Source organism: Cryptosporidium muris, genomic scaffold (assembly GCF_000006515.1).
Source record: "Cryptosporidium muris RN66 scf_1106632373453 genomic scaffold, whole genome shotgun sequence".
Taxonomy (NCBI): Eukaryota; Apicomplexa; class Conoidasida; order Eucoccidiorida; family Cryptosporidiidae; genus Cryptosporidium; species Cryptosporidium muris.
Genome location: NW_002196570.1, coordinates 659,716 through 680,885, shown reverse-complemented (window position 1 = coordinate 680,885; position 21,170 = coordinate 659,716). Strand labels below are relative to the sequence as shown.

General features: G+C 27.2%; 9 protein-coding genes across 9 annotated transcripts, besides 20 other annotated features; 5 read left to right on the top strand and 4 right to left on the bottom strand.

Annotated features, from left to right (window-relative positions):
* Window positions 1-37: 37 nt before the first annotated feature.
* Window positions 38-72: a sequence feature (AT_rich).
* A 194-nt stretch (window positions 73-266) lies between these two features.
* CMU_040280 (60S ribosomal protein L3, putative) lies at window positions 267-2,044 on the top strand. The gene is made up of 2 exons (XM_002139272.1): window positions 267-620; window positions 891-2,044. Exons 1-2 carry the CDS (start codon window positions 425-427, stop codon window positions 1,865-1,867), a joined length of 1,173 nt encoding a protein of 390 aa, XP_002139308.1. The 5' UTR covers window positions 267-424; the 3' UTR covers window positions 1,868-2,044.
* Window positions 837-900: a sequence feature (AT_rich).
* Window positions 2,045-2,612: 568 nt separating the features above from the next.
* Window positions 2,613-5,027, bottom strand: CMU_040270 (uncharacterized protein; the record flags this gene model as incomplete). The annotated part of the gene is made up of 1 exon (XM_002139271.1): window positions 2,613-5,027. One exon carries the CDS (start codon window positions 5,025-5,027, stop codon window positions 2,613-2,615), a length of 2,415 nt encoding a protein of 804 aa, XP_002139307.1.
* Window positions 3,293-3,354: a sequence feature (AT_rich).
* Window positions 4,452-4,480: a sequence feature (AT_rich).
* A 459-nt stretch (window positions 5,028-5,486) lies between the features above and the next one.
* Window positions 5,487-5,523: a sequence feature (AT_rich).
* A 17-nt stretch (window positions 5,524-5,540) lies between these two features.
* Window positions 5,541-5,565: a microsatellite.
* Window positions 5,566-5,631: 66 nt separating this feature from the next.
* Window positions 5,632-5,666: a sequence feature (AT_rich).
* A 9-nt stretch (window positions 5,667-5,675) lies between these two features.
* Window positions 5,676-5,698: a sequence feature (AT_rich).
* A 172-nt stretch (window positions 5,699-5,870) lies between these two features.
* Window positions 5,871-5,968: a sequence feature (AT_rich).
* Window positions 5,969-6,115: 147 nt separating this feature from the next.
* Window positions 6,116-6,256: a sequence feature (AT_rich).
* Window positions 6,257-6,395: 139 nt separating this feature from the next.
* Window positions 6,396-6,501: a sequence feature (AT_rich).
* Window positions 6,502-6,552: 51 nt separating this feature from the next.
* Window positions 6,553-6,826: a sequence feature (AT_rich).
* Window positions 6,827-6,870: 44 nt separating this feature from the next.
* Window positions 6,871-7,165: a sequence feature (AT_rich).
* Window positions 7,166-7,232: 67 nt separating this feature from the next.
* Window positions 7,233-7,415: a sequence feature (AT_rich).
* On the bottom strand, window positions 7,379-8,473 carry CMU_040260 (uncharacterized protein; the record flags this gene model as incomplete). Its single annotated transcript, XM_002139270.1, has 1 exon — window positions 7,379-8,473. The coding sequence occupies one exon, from the start codon at window positions 8,471-8,473 to the stop codon at window positions 7,379-7,381; it is 1,095 nt and encodes a 364-aa protein (XP_002139306.1).
* Window positions 8,434-8,469: a sequence feature (AT_rich).
* A 214-nt stretch (window positions 8,474-8,687) lies between the features above and the next one.
* Window positions 8,688-8,771: a sequence feature (AT_rich).
* A 58-nt stretch (window positions 8,772-8,829) lies between these two features.
* Window positions 8,830-9,903, bottom strand: CMU_040250 (initiation factor 2 subunit family protein; the record flags this gene model as incomplete). The annotated part of the gene is made up of 1 exon (XM_002139269.1): window positions 8,830-9,903. One exon carries the CDS (start codon window positions 9,901-9,903, stop codon window positions 8,830-8,832), a length of 1,074 nt encoding a protein of 357 aa, XP_002139305.1.
* Window positions 9,904-10,026: 123 nt separating this feature from the next.
* On the top strand, window positions 10,027-10,962 carry CMU_040240 (uncharacterized protein; the record flags this gene model as incomplete). Its single annotated transcript, XM_002139268.1, has 1 exon — window positions 10,027-10,962. The coding sequence occupies one exon, from the start codon at window positions 10,027-10,029 to the stop codon at window positions 10,960-10,962; it is 936 nt and encodes a 311-aa protein (XP_002139304.1).
* Window positions 10,963-11,147: 185 nt separating this feature from the next.
* CMU_040230 (CW-type Zinc Finger family protein) lies at window positions 11,148-14,150 on the top strand (the record flags this gene model as incomplete). Its single annotated transcript, XM_002139267.1, has 1 exon — window positions 11,148-14,150. One exon carries the CDS (start codon window positions 11,148-11,150, stop codon window positions 14,148-14,150), a length of 3,003 nt encoding a protein of 1,000 aa, XP_002139303.1.
* Window positions 11,796-11,825: a sequence feature (AT_rich).
* Window positions 14,151-14,642: 492 nt separating the features above from the next.
* Window positions 14,643-14,686: a sequence feature (AT_rich).
* A 389-nt stretch (window positions 14,687-15,075) lies between these two features.
* Window positions 15,076-16,455, top strand: CMU_040220 (uncharacterized protein; the record flags this gene model as incomplete). Its single annotated transcript, XM_002139266.1, has 3 exons — window positions 15,076-15,419; window positions 15,485-15,595; window positions 15,663-16,455. 3 exons carry the CDS (start codon window positions 15,076-15,078, stop codon window positions 16,453-16,455), a joined length of 1,248 nt encoding a protein of 415 aa, XP_002139302.1.
* Window positions 15,514-15,534: a sequence feature (AT_rich).
* Window positions 16,456-16,724: 269 nt separating the features above from the next.
* On the top strand, window positions 16,725-18,422 carry CMU_040210 (transmembrane amino acid transporter protein, putative; the record flags this gene model as incomplete). Its single annotated transcript, XM_002139265.1, has 1 exon — window positions 16,725-18,422. One exon carries the CDS (start codon window positions 16,725-16,727, stop codon window positions 18,420-18,422), a length of 1,698 nt encoding a protein of 565 aa, XP_002139301.1.
* Window positions 18,423-18,866: 444 nt separating this feature from the next.
* Window positions 18,867-18,887: a sequence feature (AT_rich).
* Window positions 18,888-19,834: 947 nt separating this feature from the next.
* On the bottom strand, window positions 19,835-20,764 carry CMU_040200 (MORN repeat protein, putative; the record flags this gene model as incomplete). Its single annotated transcript, XM_002139264.1, has 1 exon — window positions 19,835-20,764. One exon carries the CDS (start codon window positions 20,762-20,764, stop codon window positions 19,835-19,837), a length of 930 nt encoding a protein of 309 aa, XP_002139300.1.
* Between the last annotated feature and the right edge of the window lie 406 nt (window positions 20,765-21,170).

Sequence of the window (21,170 nt, the reverse complement as noted above, 5' to 3'; positions counted from 1 at the left end):
ATTACTTAATATTGTATATAAATTTGAAGAAAGTTGCATATATATATTAATATATATAAACTTAAAATTATTGAACTAATATAAGTTAAGACAATAATAAATGTACTCAATCAGTTATCAGTAGTATAGAATTTTGGTTAATTAAACTTTATAATCTTTAGTTGAAAATATATACCGCTAATATAATGCAAAAAATAGGCGCCGTCTCGTTTTACCGTCTCATAGATAGTTATAAACTTAAACTGCTAGTATTTAACAGTATTGTCTTTAACTTTGAGTCATATTCAACTAAATAAGAAAAGAACCGGGCTCAGTTATAGCTTGAACTGTTATTACCTCTAGTATTTCCACTGAAGCTCAGAAATTGGTGATTTTCCCTTGTGAATTTTTTTTTTGGAATTTATATTAAAATAAAGAAAGAGAGATGTCTCATCGTAAATTTGAGCGTCCTAGGTCAGGATCTCTTGGATTTCTACCTCGCAAGAGATGTTCAAGAAATCGTGGAAAGGTTAAGGCATTCCCAAAGGATGATCACACTCAGCCACCACATTTGACAGCATTTATGGGATATAAAGCAGGGATGACTCATATTGTCCGTGATGTTGATAAACCTGGTTCAAGTAAGTTCCCTATATTTCACTTAACTAGGATATAAGAGATTATTGAGCGTCTTGTTTAAGTCGACGTATATTCGAAATCCTTATATCCAAAATTACTTATATCTTGTTGAGTCTAACTCCAAGATATATCCTTTCATATTCCTTGTCCCTAGAGGAGTACCTTATTTGGTCATTCACTTATGTGGATATGATCATGGGAAAAACCATGAAAGAGACAATATTATATTATACTTTTTGAATATTTAAATTAATACTTTTTTATTTTCTTAGAATTAAATAAGAAGGAGGTTGTAGAAGCTGTTACTATAATAGAGACACCACCAATGATTTGTGTTGGTTTTGTTGGATATATTGAAACTCCAAGAGGTCTGAAGGCTTTGACAACTGTATTTGCAGGTTACTTAAGTGAAGAATGTAAACGTCGCTTCTATAGAAATTATTATAAAAGCAAACGTAAGGCATTTACGAAATATGCAAAGAATTATGTTGAAAATCAAAGGATGGAAGTTGAAATTGCTCGTTGTAAACAATATTGTACAGTAATTCGTGCTTTATGTCATACACAAGTTAGTAAGACTGGTCTTAATAAGAAAAAAGCAGATTTAATGGAAATACAAGTGAATGGTGGTACAGTTACTGAGAAGGTAGATTTCTGTGTACGATGCTTTGAGCAACAAATCCCCATTTCATCAATATTTAGTGAAAATGAGATGATTGATGTAATAGGTATTTCCAAAGGTAAAGGATATAAAGGTGTCATTTCTCGTTGGGGAGTTACTAAGTTGCCAAGAAAGACACGTCGTGGTGTTCGTAAAGTATCCTGTATTGGAGCATGGCATCCTGCTCGTGTTCAATTCCAGGTTCCAAGAGCTGGTCAGAAAGGTTATGGTCAGAGGACGGAAATGAACAAGAAGATTTATCGAATAGGACATGGAGATGATCCAAGGAATGCATCTACATATGCAGATTTAACAGAGAAGACTATTACACCAATGGGTGGTTTCCCACGTTATGGTGTTGTTACTCAAGACTTTGTGATGCTTAAAGGGTGTACAGTTGGTTGTAAAAAGAGGCTATTAACTTTGCGTAAAGCCCTTGTACCACCAGTTTCTCGTTCAGCACTTGAGACTATTAATTTGAAGTTTATTGATACATCCTCTAAATTTGGACATGGTAGATTCCAGACTTCAGCTGAAAAGGCTAAATACTATGGACCAGTTAAGAGAACTATTGAAATTTCAGCTTAAATTGGTAATTTTAACATTTTGTTAAATTAAGGATATTTATGTGTTGGTTTTAATAAAATGAATCAAATTTTGTCTACTAGATAAATTCTTAGTTGGTAATTTCTTAGTTTAAGAAAGTCCAATTTTTAGCTTTATTAGATTGTATTCTGAGAGATAAGGAATTTAAGTTTAAATTTAATTGACAATATTTGTACCTGTAGAAATTCATTTATAAGGGGGGAGTTATTAGAGTATTAATAATCCTAGATTGAGCAAATTTATTAATATAAAATTGGAATTAGTGAGAGCATAAATAGTATCAATTATACTGGAAATAATAATATGTACTTATAAAGCAGTATTATATCAAAATTCCAACTTTTTTAATAAGATCCTGAGAGCTTGATAAACCTAAAGGACTTCTTTTTTTTCTTCTAGTTAGTAACAATATTTATTATAACCAATATCAGAATTAACAAATATATTTCCCACAATCCCCTCACATCAACTTTGGTAATAAACAGTATCTCAAGTTAGGTAAAGTAGAATAACTTAGCTGAAATATCTATATAGTTCTTGACTGAATTTATTTTATCTGAATAGAAGATTACAGTAGCTAATTACACTTTTAAGTTACTTGTATTTACTGAATTATATTCATTGATTGTAAGGGATACAATACAGATAAAAAGTAACTGTAATAGAAAAGTGTAAATCTACAAATTGCTTGATAGTTTCAAATTATATTTAGTATAAATTTGCTAAGTTAATTAATATTAATAACATCGGGTGATTCATAATTATACATATATAAAGGAGTTTTCCCTTTTAATTTTAACTTAAGATTTTCAGCAAATACAAATGCCCCTCCAAGACTATAATAAGAATTTAAAATTGTTTGCTGGGTTGTAACAAAAATAGTTCTTAAACAAGGGTATAATTTGCCTCCAATAGCTGATATTCTACCAATATGTTGAAAGGGATTTGGGATAATTGAATTTTGATATATTTGGTTACTTGTTAGAAAATTGTTTATATAATGATCAATAGGCATCTTTCTAGCATTATTAATGACTGAAAGTTCTTTAGTTAAAGCTTCATAAGCTGTTATAGACATTAATACAGTCCCAGTAAATAATCTTGGAGTAGTGGAATATGTTATTCCAAGAGAGTATGTAGGCCCAATATTTGGTCTCTCAATTGTAAGAAACAATATAATACTTATTGCCCAGAATATGAAAAAAAGTGATAACATCAGCCTCCAAGGTATTCTATTTTTGGATTTAGATTTTATATTAATATTTCCAATTTCTTGTCTTTCATTATACAAATATTTAGTTTCTTTCTCTGTTGGATATTCATATTGTATATCCTCACTTTTTTCAAAACATATATTATCATCTATATTACTCAAAGAATTCTGAATTCTTATATTTTTAGATCCACTTATTTTCTTAAAAATTAAAAATACTAACTTAAATAAATAATAAAGTAATAAAATTATAAATGTTGCAGAAAAAGCCAACAATATTGGATAAAATATAAATCCAGTAATAAAGTCAACTGAAGTATACCAATGCTCATTAGAACCTGAAGGAGGAGTATAAGATTTAGCTACAAGAATCCTTGGAGGGTTTTCTTTTGAATATTTATGCTCACAAGTAAAAACACCTCTAATATAATTACAATGTTTTGTTATATAATCTCCATTGCTATAAAATATATTATCAGTATCATTTGAAAATTTCCCCTTTATATTCATCTCTTTATATATTAAGGAATTTTCTTTATCTTTAATAGTAAATGAAGTCTTCCTTACATTATCTTCATTTAAAAGTTTATCCTGCCACTCAATAGGAATATCTTTAAAACCTATAATATTTGGATCAACTTCTAATGGAATATATATAGGAAATTCAACTTTTATTATATGATCAAAAAACCAATTACAACTTTTGTAGTTATATTCAATACAGTAATTCTTAATATATGATAATAAGTTATAAACAAGTGAATGATTATGCCACCATTGATCTATCATAGCTCTCCACCTTGTAAATTTATTAGTATCAAAGTCTTCATATGGAGATTTCTTAGGAGGATCTGTATAATTATTAATTATATCTGTTGCAATTAAAATCTGTGATATAGTCTTTGGCCCACTAATCAAATCTGCTTCATGATATAAAATAAAAGGTACCCAAAGATCTGGATCCTCTTTATAACTACTTTTATCAAATAAGGAGTATTGTTCAAAATCCTCTGTTTTCATTTGGCAAAGATGGTATACTGATGCAAAACCAATATTTTCATTAAAAATAAAAAAATCAGTCTTTTTATCAAATATTTGATCATGATATTGTTGAATCAATGTATATATTGGAATTTTATTAAGTATAGGTTTCATAAAATTCTCTTCTTCAGAATTATAATCTGTAGCTAATATAATAATTCTAATACGACGAAGTTCATCTAAGCTAGCTCCATGGAGTAAAGAACCAAGGGATATAGTCAAATATTCAATCTCTCCACGTTTTATAGAATGTAAAGCAATACACATATCATTACCTCCAGGGGGTATATAATTCAAAGCTTCTACATATTCTTTATTATTAAAAAAATTAATTAAAAATTGGCTGTAAAAATCTTGTCTGGAAGATTCTACTAAAACATAATCTGTACAATCAAATTCCATACAAAAAGGTGCATATAAAGTTCTAGTTGTTAAGTATCTTGCAGTAGTAAATACTAATAAAATTATAAACCACCATAATAACATAGAAACAGTAATAATAATCTTTCTTGTTGGGAGAATAAATAAACTTTTATATTTATCTTTCTTTGGAATACCTAAACTATAACGTAATAAATCAAATATAAGAAGTCTATTAGAATCTAAAGATCTAGATTCTGTCATATATCTTGAATTATTTTGTAAAGAGTTATCAATAGATTCTTCACTTAACCTTTCCGAATAAATTGAACTATTTCCAGATTTTCCAGAATATTTGTTATATAAACTCCTTGAACCTTCAAAATTAGAACAATTGGCTAATTCTATTTGTTGTGAATTATCTATTCGACATATATGGGAATTTTCTATTTGTTCCAAGGATTCACTTGTATTCAATTTTATAGAATTACATCGTGAATAAAAATGACCATATACTCTATAATTCATATTTATAAGTAAAATGGATATTATAGAGATAGTTACTGTAATAAAAGTAACCAATGATATCATTATATGTGATTCAGGGGGGGTAGGATCATTGTTAACTAAATGCCAATAAATTATCCATAGGCAACAGCATAAATATAGAAGGACAATAACTAATGGAATCCATAAAACACGAACCTTTGAATTATACATAACTTTGGAATTTCTAACTTTATTGTATTACATTACCTATATAAATTATTGTCAATACAGTAATGATATATTTTATATTTGCAATATAAATCGATTAAAAAGATGAAAGCTTCAATAGATTACAGATTAAGTCCCGACTCAATCAAAATCTGCCAATTCTTTTTATTTACCTTAAATATTTATACTATTCCAGAGTTATATATCACTGAAAATTTAAAAAAAAAAGTTCCAAAGATAGTATAATTTAGTTACTTCAAATTACTAATGAAAATATCAAAATTTATAAAATATTAGATATATTATAGTTAACTAATTATCCTTAAACAAAAAAAAAAAAAAAAAAAAACTCCTTTTTATTAGATATAAAATTAAAATTTGTGTTTTAACTAAAACCTAATGGCGGGTCATATTGTTAATAAATACAAAAATTAAAATTAACATAAATTAGATGGTCAGAATTATTAATAAATTAAAAATAAGAAAATAGGCGCCTTATAAAATATTAATAGATCTAAATGGTGTCAAAGTATTAAGTAATAAACCATAATTTATAAAAAAATCATCTATTTGATCAAATATATATAATGGTAAAAGTTTATTAATTAAATAAGAAATCATATAATAGGGATTTGTATAAACAGCTATTTATGGATTAATTTTTTTTTTTGGTTTTTTTAATAAAATAAACAAATTCTATATATATATTCAGTAAAATAATAAATTTCATATTTTTAATGATTTTTATATTACCTTGTTGCTTTATAGTAACTATTTGGAATTATTTTATACTTTCATTAATTAATATTTAAACTGTTATTAGGGTATAAGAACTATTAACAGCTTGTAATATTATACCTTATTAATAAGAAATATAAAATAATCTAGGCAGAAATTACTATTTAATTTATAATTTAAAGTATAAAAATAATAATCTTATTATAATTTTTATTATTTTGGTAATAATAAATGAATAGAATTTCAGATAACTATTGATATATTTTAAGTAAAACTTATTTATTTGATTTTTAATAATTAATGTCTTTTAACTGATACTTGAATATATATTGGTATTATATTAATGTTATTTATATGAAAATCAAACAAATATTTATTTTACTTTAATGATTAGTAATTGAGGATTTTAAATCTTTTATATACAATCAATAATTAATAGGGAAATAAATAATATTAATTATATATAAGGAATAAGGGATTATATTTTATATTAAGTATAAATATAATAACAAATAATAATAAATCCTAATTTATATTACAAAATTAACTATAACTTTGAAAAGAGTAATAAATGTTTTAAAATGAGAAAGTGATATGGATTTAATTTTATTATATAATTTACAATTTATAATATAAAATAGATTATAATATAATTTATTAAATATATAAATTAACTATTGAAAAAAAAAATGGATTAAATATTGATTATTGATTATATATTATATTTTAATAATGATTAATTTAAAATTTCAATAATTATAGTAATATTGTAAGGATTTCAATAAGAATAAAATAATATAATATTTGATTGTAATTTCAAAGATTTTAATTATAATGTAATTACAATAGTTAAATTGACATTTTATAAAAATGAGTGAATTATAATATTGAACTAATTTAAAAACTTGAAAGATACATATATAAAGTTATATTCAATATTTTGAATAAAATAATAATAATAATTAAAATATAATTTTTTAGATTTAGGTAAATTTAAATAATAAATGATTTTACTCTAAGGTAATTTAAAATATAATTTGATTATTTTTAGTTAATAATAAGATTTCAAATATATGTATTAAGATTTTTGTTTTAAGTATTTTCAAATTATATTTGAGATTTATAGAATAATTATTTACAATAATTTTAAATAATATAAGTAAATATATATTTAGGTAATATATTAAAATAATATAAATTTTTTTTATATTGAAGTTAAATAGTATTTTGTAACAAAAGAAAAAAGAAGAAAAGTGATGAAATATCTTTCAATATACGTATTTTTAGATAATTCAATAATTATATAAGAATTATATAATATTTAATTTTAAGGAATAATAATATATTAAATTTGACTAATATATATATTTTCTTTATAAAATATTACAAAGAAAAGTTTCAAATATTTAAAAGTTATATGAATCCTAATTATATATATTAATTTTTCCATTTTTAATATAACCCTCTTTTTCTTGACAAGGCATTGTTGGTGGAACTTTCTGTACATATTCTAAAGGATCAAATACATCGCTATCTGCTCTATGATAACATTTTGTAAATATAGTACCACTTATAGAATAGTTTTTTTGTTGATCATTTATTTTAGTATAATTTTGATATAGTTCTTTATTAATTTGATTTTCATTCTGCTCTTTTTGTGAATAATCTTTTTTAATAGGGTAATTTTCATCTTGAAATAAATTATTATCAATGAAATCATTGAAAAAATCCAATAAAATACATCCAGTACCAGGATAAGCTTTATTTTTATCTGGAATTTTTGGACAGAATTTGATACTTAAATTGGCAACTAGATCAATAATATAATTTAACCCTATTAATAAAGGCATGGAAAAAGTTTCTAATAAATTTTTTGTTTGAGCATGATGCCTAATAACATTAGATCTAATATTTACTGTATTTGATAAATTCCTATGTCCTTTAACTAGTACCCTTTTTGGATATTTATAAGTATATTTTTTGGATTGTAAATTATGTTGTAAATAATTATTTATATCATTATTTGTAAAGTTGAAATTATCTAGTATATTTGCAACTTTATCAGGTATTGCATAATATAGTTCTTCAAATGTTTTACTTGAGGTAATTTCTTTAAAATGAATAGATTGTTCATTAATCCAATTTCTTCCAATTTCCCCTAATTGACTGAAACTATCTTTCAAAGTACTATTTACATCATTGCATAAAGCATGAGTAGATTCTTTAATATCAAGATTTACATATCTCTTTATATTATTTTGTGTTTCATAATTTTTTCTTTCACGTTTTTCAGTAATCCATATTTCTCCTAATTGATATTGATTATTATTCTTAAAATTTCCATCATTATACATATATGGATATTTAATGACACTTATAGGTCTAGGTGAATTTAAATATTTATTCTGTTGTTTAGATATATTAGGACATGATACTGCAGTTCTGAAATTTAGTTTTGTTACAGTATTTAAAGGGTTCCTAATATTTATATTTCTATATTTAAAGTTATTATTATCCATTATAAATCCACTTTGTTATTATTCATTAATAGATTGTAAAACAAGGAAGGATGTATAAAATACATGTCTTTTCATTAATTCATAGATATCGACTACCCTAAAGACTAAAGACAAGACATGAATAATCTAAACATTTAATAATGAGTTATTGGTTATAAACAATACATTATAGTTTCCAGAAATAATGATTTAATAAATTTATGGTTTGGTTTTGATTTATTTTAATATTGACAATATATATAATTTTTTTTTTTTTTTTTAATTTAACCCTATTTTTAGTAATTAATAATATTTTTAAGAGAGGTTATTTATTACCTAATATAAATTCGATAATATTAAGATCAATAGTTTAATAATTATAATCCAGTGCCATTTTCTAGTGAATAGTTAAAATCTAGATCTATATCATGTAGATGGAAACGTGATTTACTTAGCTCATACAAATGAGAAGGAGTAAGAGATCCACTTTCTGTAATAAAGATACTAATTAAATTTCCAGGAACTAAGTCAAATTTATTTATAGCAAAGTGTACATTTGGTATTTGTTTTAATAAGTTCATAAATATATTGGGAGGTACTATAGAATTAGTTCTTTCATAATCAAATAAAGGGAAATGATATAATTTATATAATGCAGATATCATTATTACAGGAACAAAGAAGTAAGAAGCTGTCTGGGCTATTAAATAACCACCAGATAGGGTTACTGCTCCTCCATCAGGAAATATTGCTGAAGCACTAAGAATAACTTTATTTACTTTAGGCATAATATTAAATATACTTGAATCAGATACTAGGATAGCAGATATATTGATATCATGTGAAATTTTCACTACAAATTCTTCAGATTTTCTTTCTGGATCGCCATCAACAACAAATATGATTAGATTTTGTCTTTTTTTAGATATACTCCTTAATAACCGTTCTACAAGTGATGAATACCCATATACTAAAATTTTATCATTTGTTTGGAATATATCTAGACTAGAATCAAAATCCCATGATTGACCTAATTCATGTAAAAGTTCATTTATACCCTCAAAAACAGCAGAACGTAGTAAGCTCATACTTACAGATGTTGAATCGCAAATGTCAGATAGATTCATATTATCAAAATATGTCGGTTGTTTTACCTGAGATGTAGTAAGTTTTGCATACTCTTTACGAATAACATTTAGTAATCTCCTAACAACATTTCCAACAATAAAAGCTAATGGATCTACACTTGAAATTTCATTTCCAATTTTACGAATGATTTGATAAAGTTCATAGGCATTTTTCCAAGGATATCTATCAACAATTTGTCTCAATACTTCCAAAATTTTTCTACCTTGACTCTGAGAGTCTGATAACTGTCTCCGACGTAGTAATTCAATTAAACTATCTACATCAACTCTCCAGTTATCTTTAGCTTTTTTTTTATCATTCATTAATTATTGTACTGAAGAGGTTAAATTCTATTGGAGACAAGGGCATATTTTGTGAGGTAAAAAACGTGAACGTGGCGTCACATGTACGCTAAAAAAAAAAGAAAAGCAATAATCAAAATTTTAATGTTCTCTATATTACCTTACTTTAAAGTTCTTATAAAAATCACTGGTTGTAGTCATTTGAATAAAGAAGTGATTAAACTAGGAGATCCAACTCAATATATAAACATCTATATGGCCAAAGTACTTGAAAGTGAGACATCTATGGGACATTTATTAAAATTAGATGATCATGTAATATATATTGCTGAAGATTGTTATGTACAAACATCTATAAGTGATATAGTTTGGGTTTCATCTAAACAACTAATTAGATTGAATATAAATGACACTACTTATCCTGCTGAGAAGTTATTTAATCTCATGATTTGGCAACTTGCATGGAATCCCTTATACGACCTATATATACACAGTAGTAAATCTATTTTATCTTCACCTTTTCCTATATTATTAGTAGTCCCAAATCTTGATATAGGTTTAATTTATGCTTATCCATATCTTTTAAGAGATATTCCAGTATGCCTTTTACAATGCAATTCTGAGTCTTCAAATATATCTCAGAATGAAATAGAAACTTCATTTCGAGAATTAATAAAAATATTTGTTTTTTCAAATACAAAATCTATTTTATTTCAATTGTCAGAATTTACTCAATATCTTGGATTTACTAATGTTATTGTAGTTCCTAATATGGATAATCAGCCTTATGTAGTTAGTGTTGCACTTGCTAGTGTATCTGTACATGGTTACATAGCTTTTGGAAGTAAAGTAGAGCATTTTAATAACTTAGAATGCTCTATAATGTACCAAAAACAATGTATCATGGCATTTTTCAGCCAGATACATGATCCACAAATCTGGGTTGAGGCGTATATAAAGACTTGCAAAGATAAGCAGAATTTAAATATTTTAGAACTTAAACAGATTAGTCAAAATTCAGAAAATTCACATATTATTAAGAAAAAAAATGCAATAGCCTCAGTTATAGTTGAAATCTAAGAATTAAGAACTACTCATTTGAAACATTTAGCGTGACATATTGGCGCTAGTAATGCTTTAGTACAATGAAACTTAAAAGAGAGTTTTATAGAAAAAAGGAGAATTTATACGGTATATTATTATACAATTATACAATTAGAGATATTACTGGCTATTTTAGAAATATATTTTAGTATCATTTCTTTATGCTAAATAATGACAAGGTATTGACTGAAGTGGTTCCTGAACTTGTAAATTGGGCTCAATGTGAAATATGTAAGAAATGGCGACGTTTACCCTTGGGTATGAATCCTGATACATTACCTGATGAATGGGTATGTTCAATGAATACATGGGATCTCTCTTATAACTCTTGTGAAGCACTAGAAGAAGTTACATTAAATACTCCGGAAACTTTTCCAACATTTTCTCTTATAGAGACAGTAAATACTAGTAATACACAATCACGGCCAGCAAAGAGTAGAAAACGGAACTCAAATAATTTAACTAGTAATACGCAAGGATCTAATTTACTACATAATACAAAAAATACAGTACAAGGTATTCACAATTCACTGGATACTCGTGGGAACACTTCACTTACTGAAACTAATAAAATAAAACCTTTGGAAGAACATCTTTCTGAAGAAGTTGCAAATAATCTTAAGGAATGGTTAAAAGTACACTTTGTTTCTAATGGTGAATTGTTAAACAAGCAACAAGATACTTCAAATGAACCTGAAGTTACTATGGAACTCCCTTCAATTTGGCCAGATAATTATAGAGATATTAAGAATATTCAACTTATTCGCAGTAAAATATTTGAAATATTAAATGAAAAAGGATTGAGGATGAAATATAATAATTTAAAAACAAAAAATAATGATCCACAAGTAATTCAAAATTATTTAACTGGGAATTATTCAATTTGTATATATAGGACTCAAAATCCATGTGAACTATCTCATCCACTATATTCGCGTGTTATTATTGCAGGGAATGATTCTTCAATATATGCTAGATATTTAGCTAAAGATATATGTGGCTTTTTTCCTGCTCATACAAAAAGTATGAGATTAGTTCAGAATTTTGGCAATAATTTCAATACTAACATTATAGGAACTGCAAATACATATTTAAAAAATAATTCACCATTAATTATAGGTAATACTCAAGCTTTAAAACTATCTTCAGCTTGCAAAACTCAATGGGAACTAATACCTTTTGATTTTTATGAAGATAGTACTGATAACTTAGATATTGATGTAACAAGATTTGACTCTCAAAATTGTTGGAATCGCTGTGTTAATGCTTTTAATAGGCTTATTTCTAAGAGTGAAGATGAAAATATAAAGAGTGATATCCCTATTTATATGACATCAAATTTAAGGTATCCTGAATACCACCCAAAGAATAGCAAATTGAATGATTTTGGGTGCACAAATGATTTTCCCACTTTTGATATTTTAGATGTATTACCTTTATATTCTTGGCTTAGGAATACATTAAATGGAGATATTCTAGAACCACCATCAAATCTAACTAGTAATTTTGGAAGTATTGGTGCATCAGTTAAACGACCATACTATACAAGATGTGCCTATAATCGGGAAAAAGTGAAAAAACCCTTAGTTTCATTAGAAGGAACTCCAGAAAGTATTCAAAAAGTTAGAAGATCTTCTAGACACTTAGTAAAAAGGGAGGAACAGAAACAACTTGAAACAAATATTGAGCAAGAAGAAGAAACTATAACTACAGAGGGTATTGTAAACAGGGTTACTTCTGATATACAATTTGACAAACATGAACCTGAAGAAGTAAATAAATTATCAGAGCAAATAGAACAAGAAGTAGTCACTGATTATAAAGATCAAATTATTGAAATGCTAAGTGATTATAAATCTATTCCAGAATGTAAATCTACTTCAGAATGTGAATCTATTCTAGAATGTAAATCTATTCCAGAATATAGAGAATTATCAGATATAAACTCTCAGGAAAAACTTGTAGATAGCATTAATAATCAAGTACTAGAAAATAAAGTGGTGGAAATATCTAATGAATTTGTAGAAACTAACAAATATACTGATCAAGTACAAGTTGAAAATTCTGAACTTGAACAAGATGTTATATTAAAACAAGGTATTCGGGTAAGTGAAGAAGATACAGATAAGTCACAAAAACCCAAAAAAAGTAGTAAAATAGAAGGGGTTAGCACTAAAAAAAAGCAAAAGGAAACTTTAAATAAAAAAGTAAAGAACGAAATATTAAAAACTTCTGAAGAACAAAATCATTTAATTAAGGATATGTCTGCAAAATTTTGTGAAACAAGTAAACCTCATGAAGTTGAAGAACAGAAATTACATTTAAAATCTAAAAGAAGACTTAAAAAAATTTCTTCATCTGCTGATGTTACTTTTACTTCTAATGAAACTAATTATACAAAGCTTAAACATGAATATAGAAAAAGACTTCGAAAACTTGTTAAAAGTGATGAAGAGAAAGAGTCAGATGACCAAACAAATTTAATCCTTTTTGATAGAGAAACCCAAACAGGGAATCCAGAAAAAGAAATTCCAAACTCAAAAGATAACTTTATAAAACAACATAAGGAAGAAAAAACAACTGAAGAAATATCTTCACTTCCAATTATTCCTAGGAAAAAATGTCCAGACCATATAGAAAAAATGATATCCGTAGGCTCATCTAAATGTGATCCATGGACACCTATTTCAGATTCCCATACTAATAAAAGGGAAAATTCAATGGAAGATATCCAACAACTGCAATCTACTCACTTACTACAACAAATACAACCTACATCTTCATTTAGGAAAAGAAATTCCTCATGGCAGAGTGACTTTAAACGTCAGAAACTATCTGAATATAGACAGAATGATTATCAATCTCATAGAAAAACATATTATGAGTGTTTTGATCCAAATGATAGACATAAAGCTACAGATCCTCCTGTAAGTCACGATAGTACTTATAGCAGTAAAACCCCTACATATAATGGATACAAATATAATCCAAGCAATAATATTAATCTTACTAAACGTAATTCCTCTTATATACCTAATAATAGGAATAACTATCACAGCTTTAATGCTATTAATACCTCTAATGGAGGGAACTTTTCTAGTTCAAATACTTATAACCACCGTTTGTGGTATCAAAGTTATCAAGGGAGACATTCTACTGGGTAGTTTTATTAGGTTTGTAGATATAAAATTTTTCTGAATAACCCATATATTTCTCTTTTATTTAATGATTTAGCTTACATGAATTTGGCGCTACATTATTGATGTATTTGGAAATTGCATGAACTTTAAATAGTATAGTTTATGCTAGAAGTAGAATATATTCCCTTCTAATTAATAATAATAAATTGTCTTAATGGCATTTAATAGAGGTTCATTATTGTCTACTTTTTTATTTTTAGCTAGTTCATGTGTAGGAGTTGGCACTTTGACGCTTCCTTTGGCTTTAATGAAGACGGGTAAATGCAGCAAAGAAAAATTTAGAAATGTTATTGAATGTCATGAAATATAACAAAACTATTTTGTATATTTAGGGATAATATCTGGACTTATAGTATTTATTATATCAGCCCTAACATGTGGTTTAACAATGATAATATTGATAACCTCAGCACAGGTAAATTGTTTGATTTTAACAGATAAATATAGCTCATTTACATTTATTTTTTAATAATTGAAATACATCTAATTTAATATATTTAGTATCATAATGCAAAAGACTATCCAGATTTACTGTACTGTATACTTACACACCAAAGGAGATATGGCTCATTTAGTGTATCAGTACCTACTCAATTCATTCCTCTATTTTCTCTAGTCAATAATAACAGGTTAGTTCAGCTATAATAAGGTTAATTACCTATTTAATTATTAGAAATATCTTGAAAGTTATTTTAGTACTATTAACTCTTTTTCAAACACTTTAGACGTCCTATTTCAAAGAAGGTAATTAAATACATGCGAATACTGGATATATTCATATTTATGGATTGTTTCTTAGTAGTACCTTGTTATTTAATGTTCCTTGGTATGTATTATTGAAACTTGAATTACAAATTCTTGTATAAAATATAGATACGAAATAATTTTAATGTTTGCAATAATTTATGTAGGAGATTTTATGCCAGCTATTGCAAAATCATTCAAATTAATGAATAGAAAATTGTCACCTGATTGGCCAAATACACTTAAACAAGTAATAGAAATGCTTTATTATTTACTTAGCTGCCGTGAAGGTGCAATTATACTATCTTGTATAATATTCTTCATTTTATGCTCACCAAAAAATGTAACTCATATTCGATATTTCAGTTGGATGTCAATAGTAGCAATGGGAATAACCATGATATTAATAGGTGCAAAGGCCTATAGAATAGCTATAAATAGTTCATTTGATAATTTTTCTCCGAAATGGTTTAATTTCAGTTTTGAAGGGTAAGTTTTCAACTAAACTCTTAAATTTTAGTCAGTTAATTAGTACCTTTTTTTAATAATCAAAGGATATCAAATGCTTTAGGGCTTGGAAATCTTTTATTATTTATATTTTTTTGTCATTTTAACATTATAGAAGTTGGGAGACAAATGAAAGACCCAAGTAAACTTAAAAACTTGTAAGTTATCATTGTATTCCAGAATTACATGGTTTAATTTTATATTGCAATAATATTTTTTTTTTAGTGTTATAGTGAGTTTAATAATGATATATGCAGTTACATGTAATTTTACAATTGCTCTAGCTGGTTATATTGCATTTGGTGAAGATGTGAAACCAAATATACTTGTTAACTTTCCAACAAATGATAATGAAGCTACTATCATTAGAATATGTCTTACAATATCAATATTTATATTAATTCCATTATCAGTATATCCTATGATAGCCTCATTTATTAATATATTTAGCAAAGATTATACATTACAATCTAAGAATATATCTCAAAGTAAAAATATAACTTCATGGTCAAACTCAGAGTTACAAAACTTTTGCGATTTTGATTCATATACATCACAATTAAATGATAATATATCATCCTGTATGGAAATACGCTACATAGAGCTTAATACAAATATTGAATCTAACAGAGAACAGCATTATAGTCAAATAACAGAAGAAGAAAATTCAACTTCTATGCTAGAGCAACCATATGCTCCAAATGTTACTATATCTGTATCTGCTTCAGCTCCACGTTTTACCAAAACTAAGATATTTAGAATAATTTGCCTTTTCTTTTTACTCTCTTTTGGTGCTTTTATTGCAACCAGATTATCTTCAGTTGCTGTTCTTACCGAAGTTATAGGGGGAACTATCGATGCTATATTCATACTCTGCCTCCCTGCATATATCAGTTATGTAACTAAAATAAATGAACCTCACATAATAGTGATATTTCTTATTCTACAATGGATTTGTTCTACCTTTAAAGCTATTATGAACTTTTTTTCTAGTCACCATAACCAGCCCTCTAGCTAATTACAAGATCTCATGTCTTGCCACTTCGCCACAATATACTCAAGCCTCAAGTTTCCTATAGTCTATATTGGTAAATGTGAAAATTACTGTACATCATAGTTATTTAAAATATTTTGGATTGAATCACAAACAAAGATATACAAATTTAGTTTGTAATTTCCCAAAATTATTCTACCTTAAGCGCTGATATTTGCTGTAATACATTTGAGTAGCGCTATTTATGGTGGGAATTCAAAAGTAAATATAAATAATATAAATGTACAGGAATAATGAGCATACTCGGTAAGAATTCCTTTCTTTCAACATGTTTGTTATTAATAAGTGCAGCTACGGGTATGGGAATCCTGACATTGCCATGGGCATTTCTCCAGACAGGATTAATATTAGGTTTAATTATTTTAATTTACTGGAGTATCTTATGTGGTTCTACAATATATATATTAATAATGGCAGGTATACATTATAATGTGGGGACTATAACTGAACTTTTGTATCATAGTATTACAGGTGAAATAAAGATACCACATACTGAGGTTATTACTCCCTTAAATCCACCTAAGATGAAAACAAGACGTGAGAAGATAGCAGAACAAATTGTAGTTATTTGTGATATGGCTATTCTGATTGATTGCCTTTTTATGATTCCATGTCTATTAATTTTTTTATCGGATTTTGTTGTACCATTAACGAAATTAGTCCAAACTGAACTTCCATTATTAGCTCAAAGAAATCCTGGTTTGAAGGATTCCAAAATAGCTCATATATTCTATTATATATTCATGTTTATCTCGAATTTCTTTACTGAGCGTTACAGATGTGTAATCTTTTTCTGTATTATCGTCTTTTTCTTATGTCTACCAAATGATTTTACAGCAGTAAGGTTTGCCTCATTTTTATCTGTAATATCTACAGTTTCAACTAGTTTAATTATTACATATCGTTATTTGGGTTCATCTCAGCCTCCTCAATGTGATGGAACTACTATTCGTAATATAAATCCACATTATTGTAGTAAAGGCGATACTAAGCTTTTTAATATTGATACTACAAGTGGTTTTTGGGGATTATGTAGTATCTCAAACATTGTTCTGTTCTCTTATTTTTGTCATTTGGTTCTTTTACCAATTACAGAAAATATTAGAGATTTTTCTTCTTTAAAAATTAAGGGGATTGTGGTTGTATTCGCATTTGTAATAGCTAGTGTAAATAGTACTGTTGGGATGGCAGGATATGCGATTTTCAAGGAAAATACACTTCCAAATGTTATTAACAACTTTTTATACAATGATCCCTTAGTTGTATGTGCAAGGATTTATCTTACATTAGCCTTAACAGTTACTATATGTATGGAAACTTTACCTCTATCTAACAGTGTTGCTTCTTTGATTATTAAAACATATAAAGTAATTAGACGTAAAGTAAATCAGAATTTTGTTCAGACTAATATTGAAATAGAAGATAAATTAAAATTAGATAGTACTAATGTTTTGGGGAAGTCTCATAGTCACGAGGATGACCTGTTTTCTACTGCTGGAATTTCAACAAATGCTTCTACGATTCAGTTAGGAAATGTTAAGTCTCATTTAAGTTGGCAACAACCAACAAATATAGAAGATTCTAATATCGATCAATATAAAGATTGTTGCAAGTTAAAAAGGTTTTGTTGTAATGTTCCAAGGAAATTCTCTGCAAGGCACTACTTACATGCGTTTAACTTGATAATGGTCCTCACTTTTGCTGGAATTTTAGCAGTATCATTTAGTTCAGTTGCAAAGCTAATACAAGTTACAGGGGGAACACTTGATGGGATATTTGTTTTACTTATTCCTGCATGGGTTTACTATTCGACATTTTTTTACAAAAATAATAAGATATTTGGTGGTGTTCTAATAGCTCTTTATATCTTCCACTTTTGCATAGCATCTATTTCTGGTATTATGGCCCTGTTTATAAATCTAGAAGGTTAATGTATACAGGTAGTTTATATTAATATATTTCAGTGAATTCATTTATCTTAATTTACTATTAGGATTTGAGTACTGTAAAGACTTGTGGGATTTTACTATTAGTACATTTACTATTAGTACATTTACTATTAGTACATTTACTATTAAATATATAATCAAAGACTTTATAGCGAATTGAAACATATGAGGTTTACTATATCAATAACTACAAAACTATTTGAGTATTTTGATTGCCGAAATATTAATAATGATCCCTATAATTTGGAGAGTTTTAGAAATTTGATTATTTTCAACAATTTACAGGATTATTTACATCATTAATTAAGTTACATTATTTGAATGTTGTATATTAGGGTTCTAAGTAATCTACTCGCTCTTTAGTTAACTTCCAATGAGATAAGATATATAAAGCTCTATTTGATTATATACAAAATACCTAATAAGAATTTATTATTAAAATAAAATGTGTTACTTGATCTCGGAGATTAAAAACCTGTAATAACTTTCTTGAGCCCTCGCTAAGTTTTTGGATTTATTACAAATCCTTATTTGTCTATTATTATGCAATATATAAAACTATAAATAGTTTAGATAGAAGCATACCTGTTAAAAATAATATTTGATCATTATATTTAACTGTTATATTAGAACTTAAAATATTTCGAAATTTTTAGAGTTTTGACCTTTGAAATATCTCTAAAACCAGTGTAAATATATCTAATAAATAAAAGTCACTTGTAACCCCTATTTTCAAACTCAAACTTGTATAAATACATTATCTCTTTATCTGTAGTACTAGCTTTCACTTATAATTATCAACTACACCTATTCAATGTTTTGCAAATATAAAGCATTATTAAAATTGACAGCTCCTTGCAAAAAATCTATAATTAGTCTACAATTCAAATTCTATTTATAAGGCAGGACTATTAAATGGAACATAAATAGTAGCATTAATCTAGAAAACTCCTAGTCTCTTAATCAAGTGTAGTGAAAGTGGCTTTTTAAATCATTGAGTTGTACTCAAAATAAAGCATTATATTAGAGTTTGTTACCTTTCTCAGATTTAGAAAGAAGTCAAAAAGAAAGTTAGAGTAGGGATTTATTTATTTAAAACAAGCTTCAGTCATTCTCAAGATGCTTGTATTAGTTGGAACAATCACAGTTCGGATGAATTTCATCATCTATTGCTATTTGTATACTTATTGGGAGTTGCCATCATCTATAATAAATGTATTATTATTTCAATGCAACTTCTATGTGGAATTCGTAATATAATTCATACTACTATCACTAGCTATATTGATTATTTGAGCTCCATCATAGCAATTTAAGTAGTAAATTGAATATTAAATAGGATCCTCTTGTACTCAATCAAGTATATCCTATATACTATCCCTCATCATCTCACATTAACATGAACATAAACCTACTTTCTTACCCATACTATACTTAACTCTCTTTGCCTTTCCATTAACTGTTAAAGTACCTTCACCATGCCTTACATCTCTAAAGTATTCACCTTCAAAAACTTCTCCATTTGACTCTACCATACATCCTCTACCTTGCCTTATTCCATTCACAACTTCTCCAGTATACTTCCCACCATCTGGATAAATAATTGTAGCATCCCCTTCTACTTGACCATCCCTCCAATTAGCCTTTAAAATGCGACTATCATCTGCAAATGTCAAAGATCCAGGACCATCTGTAAGTCCATTCTTAAATCCTCCTACATAGAAATTCCCATTAGAGTAAGTATACTTCCCTTGACCATTAGGAGCACCATTCTGGAAGTCCCCTTCATAAGAACTACTATCACTAAATTTCAATAATCCCTGGCCATGTTCCTTGCCATCTAACCATTCACCAGTATAAACTGATCCATCTGTATAACGTGAAGTACCTTGTCCATTACGCATATCTCGAGAATACTGACCTTCATATATACGTCCAGTTGCTAGTTTGTATACACCATAACCCTCCTTTACACCATCCTTATACTCACCTTCAAATCTGTCTCCATTTGGCCATGTGTAAACACCATGACCACACTTAACTCCACGAACATACTCGCCTTCAAATACCTCGCCGTTTGACCATCTATATATTCCATGGCCCCATTTTATGTCATCCTTATAATGACCCTCGAACTTATCTCCATTAGCCCATGTATATATACCATAGCCACTCTTCAACCCATTTGCATACTCACCTTCATAAGTGTCACCAGTATTAACTTTGTATACTCCAGTACCATGTTTAAGTCCCTTCTCATTTACTTCACCTTCATACACACCGTTCGGATCAGTTATAACTGCTCTACGGCTCACTCCTGACATTTCTCAAACAGTAAGCTAGGAATAAAAAAGACTGTTTTTAACCAATGAATACAATAAATATTAGAAACGGTGCTTCGCTTGCCTCCTCATATACGTAAATACATTCCGGTTCTTGTATAAATTTATTTAGGTTAAATAGACACAGTTGCTATACGTATAATGCCATATGGAAAATTGTCTACGTCTAAGTCGCAACTTTAGTACACGCACATATATACTCAGAGACAGTACACAAGCGCTATTTAAATAAATATAAAATCTATAGAATACTTCAAGACTTATGATATAAGCTTTTTTTAATCTCTATATTTAATATTACCAACACTATTATGAGAATATTTACAGTTAGCTACTTATACTTATTACTATTTCTTTTAAAATATCTAAGAGTAGATCAAATCATACC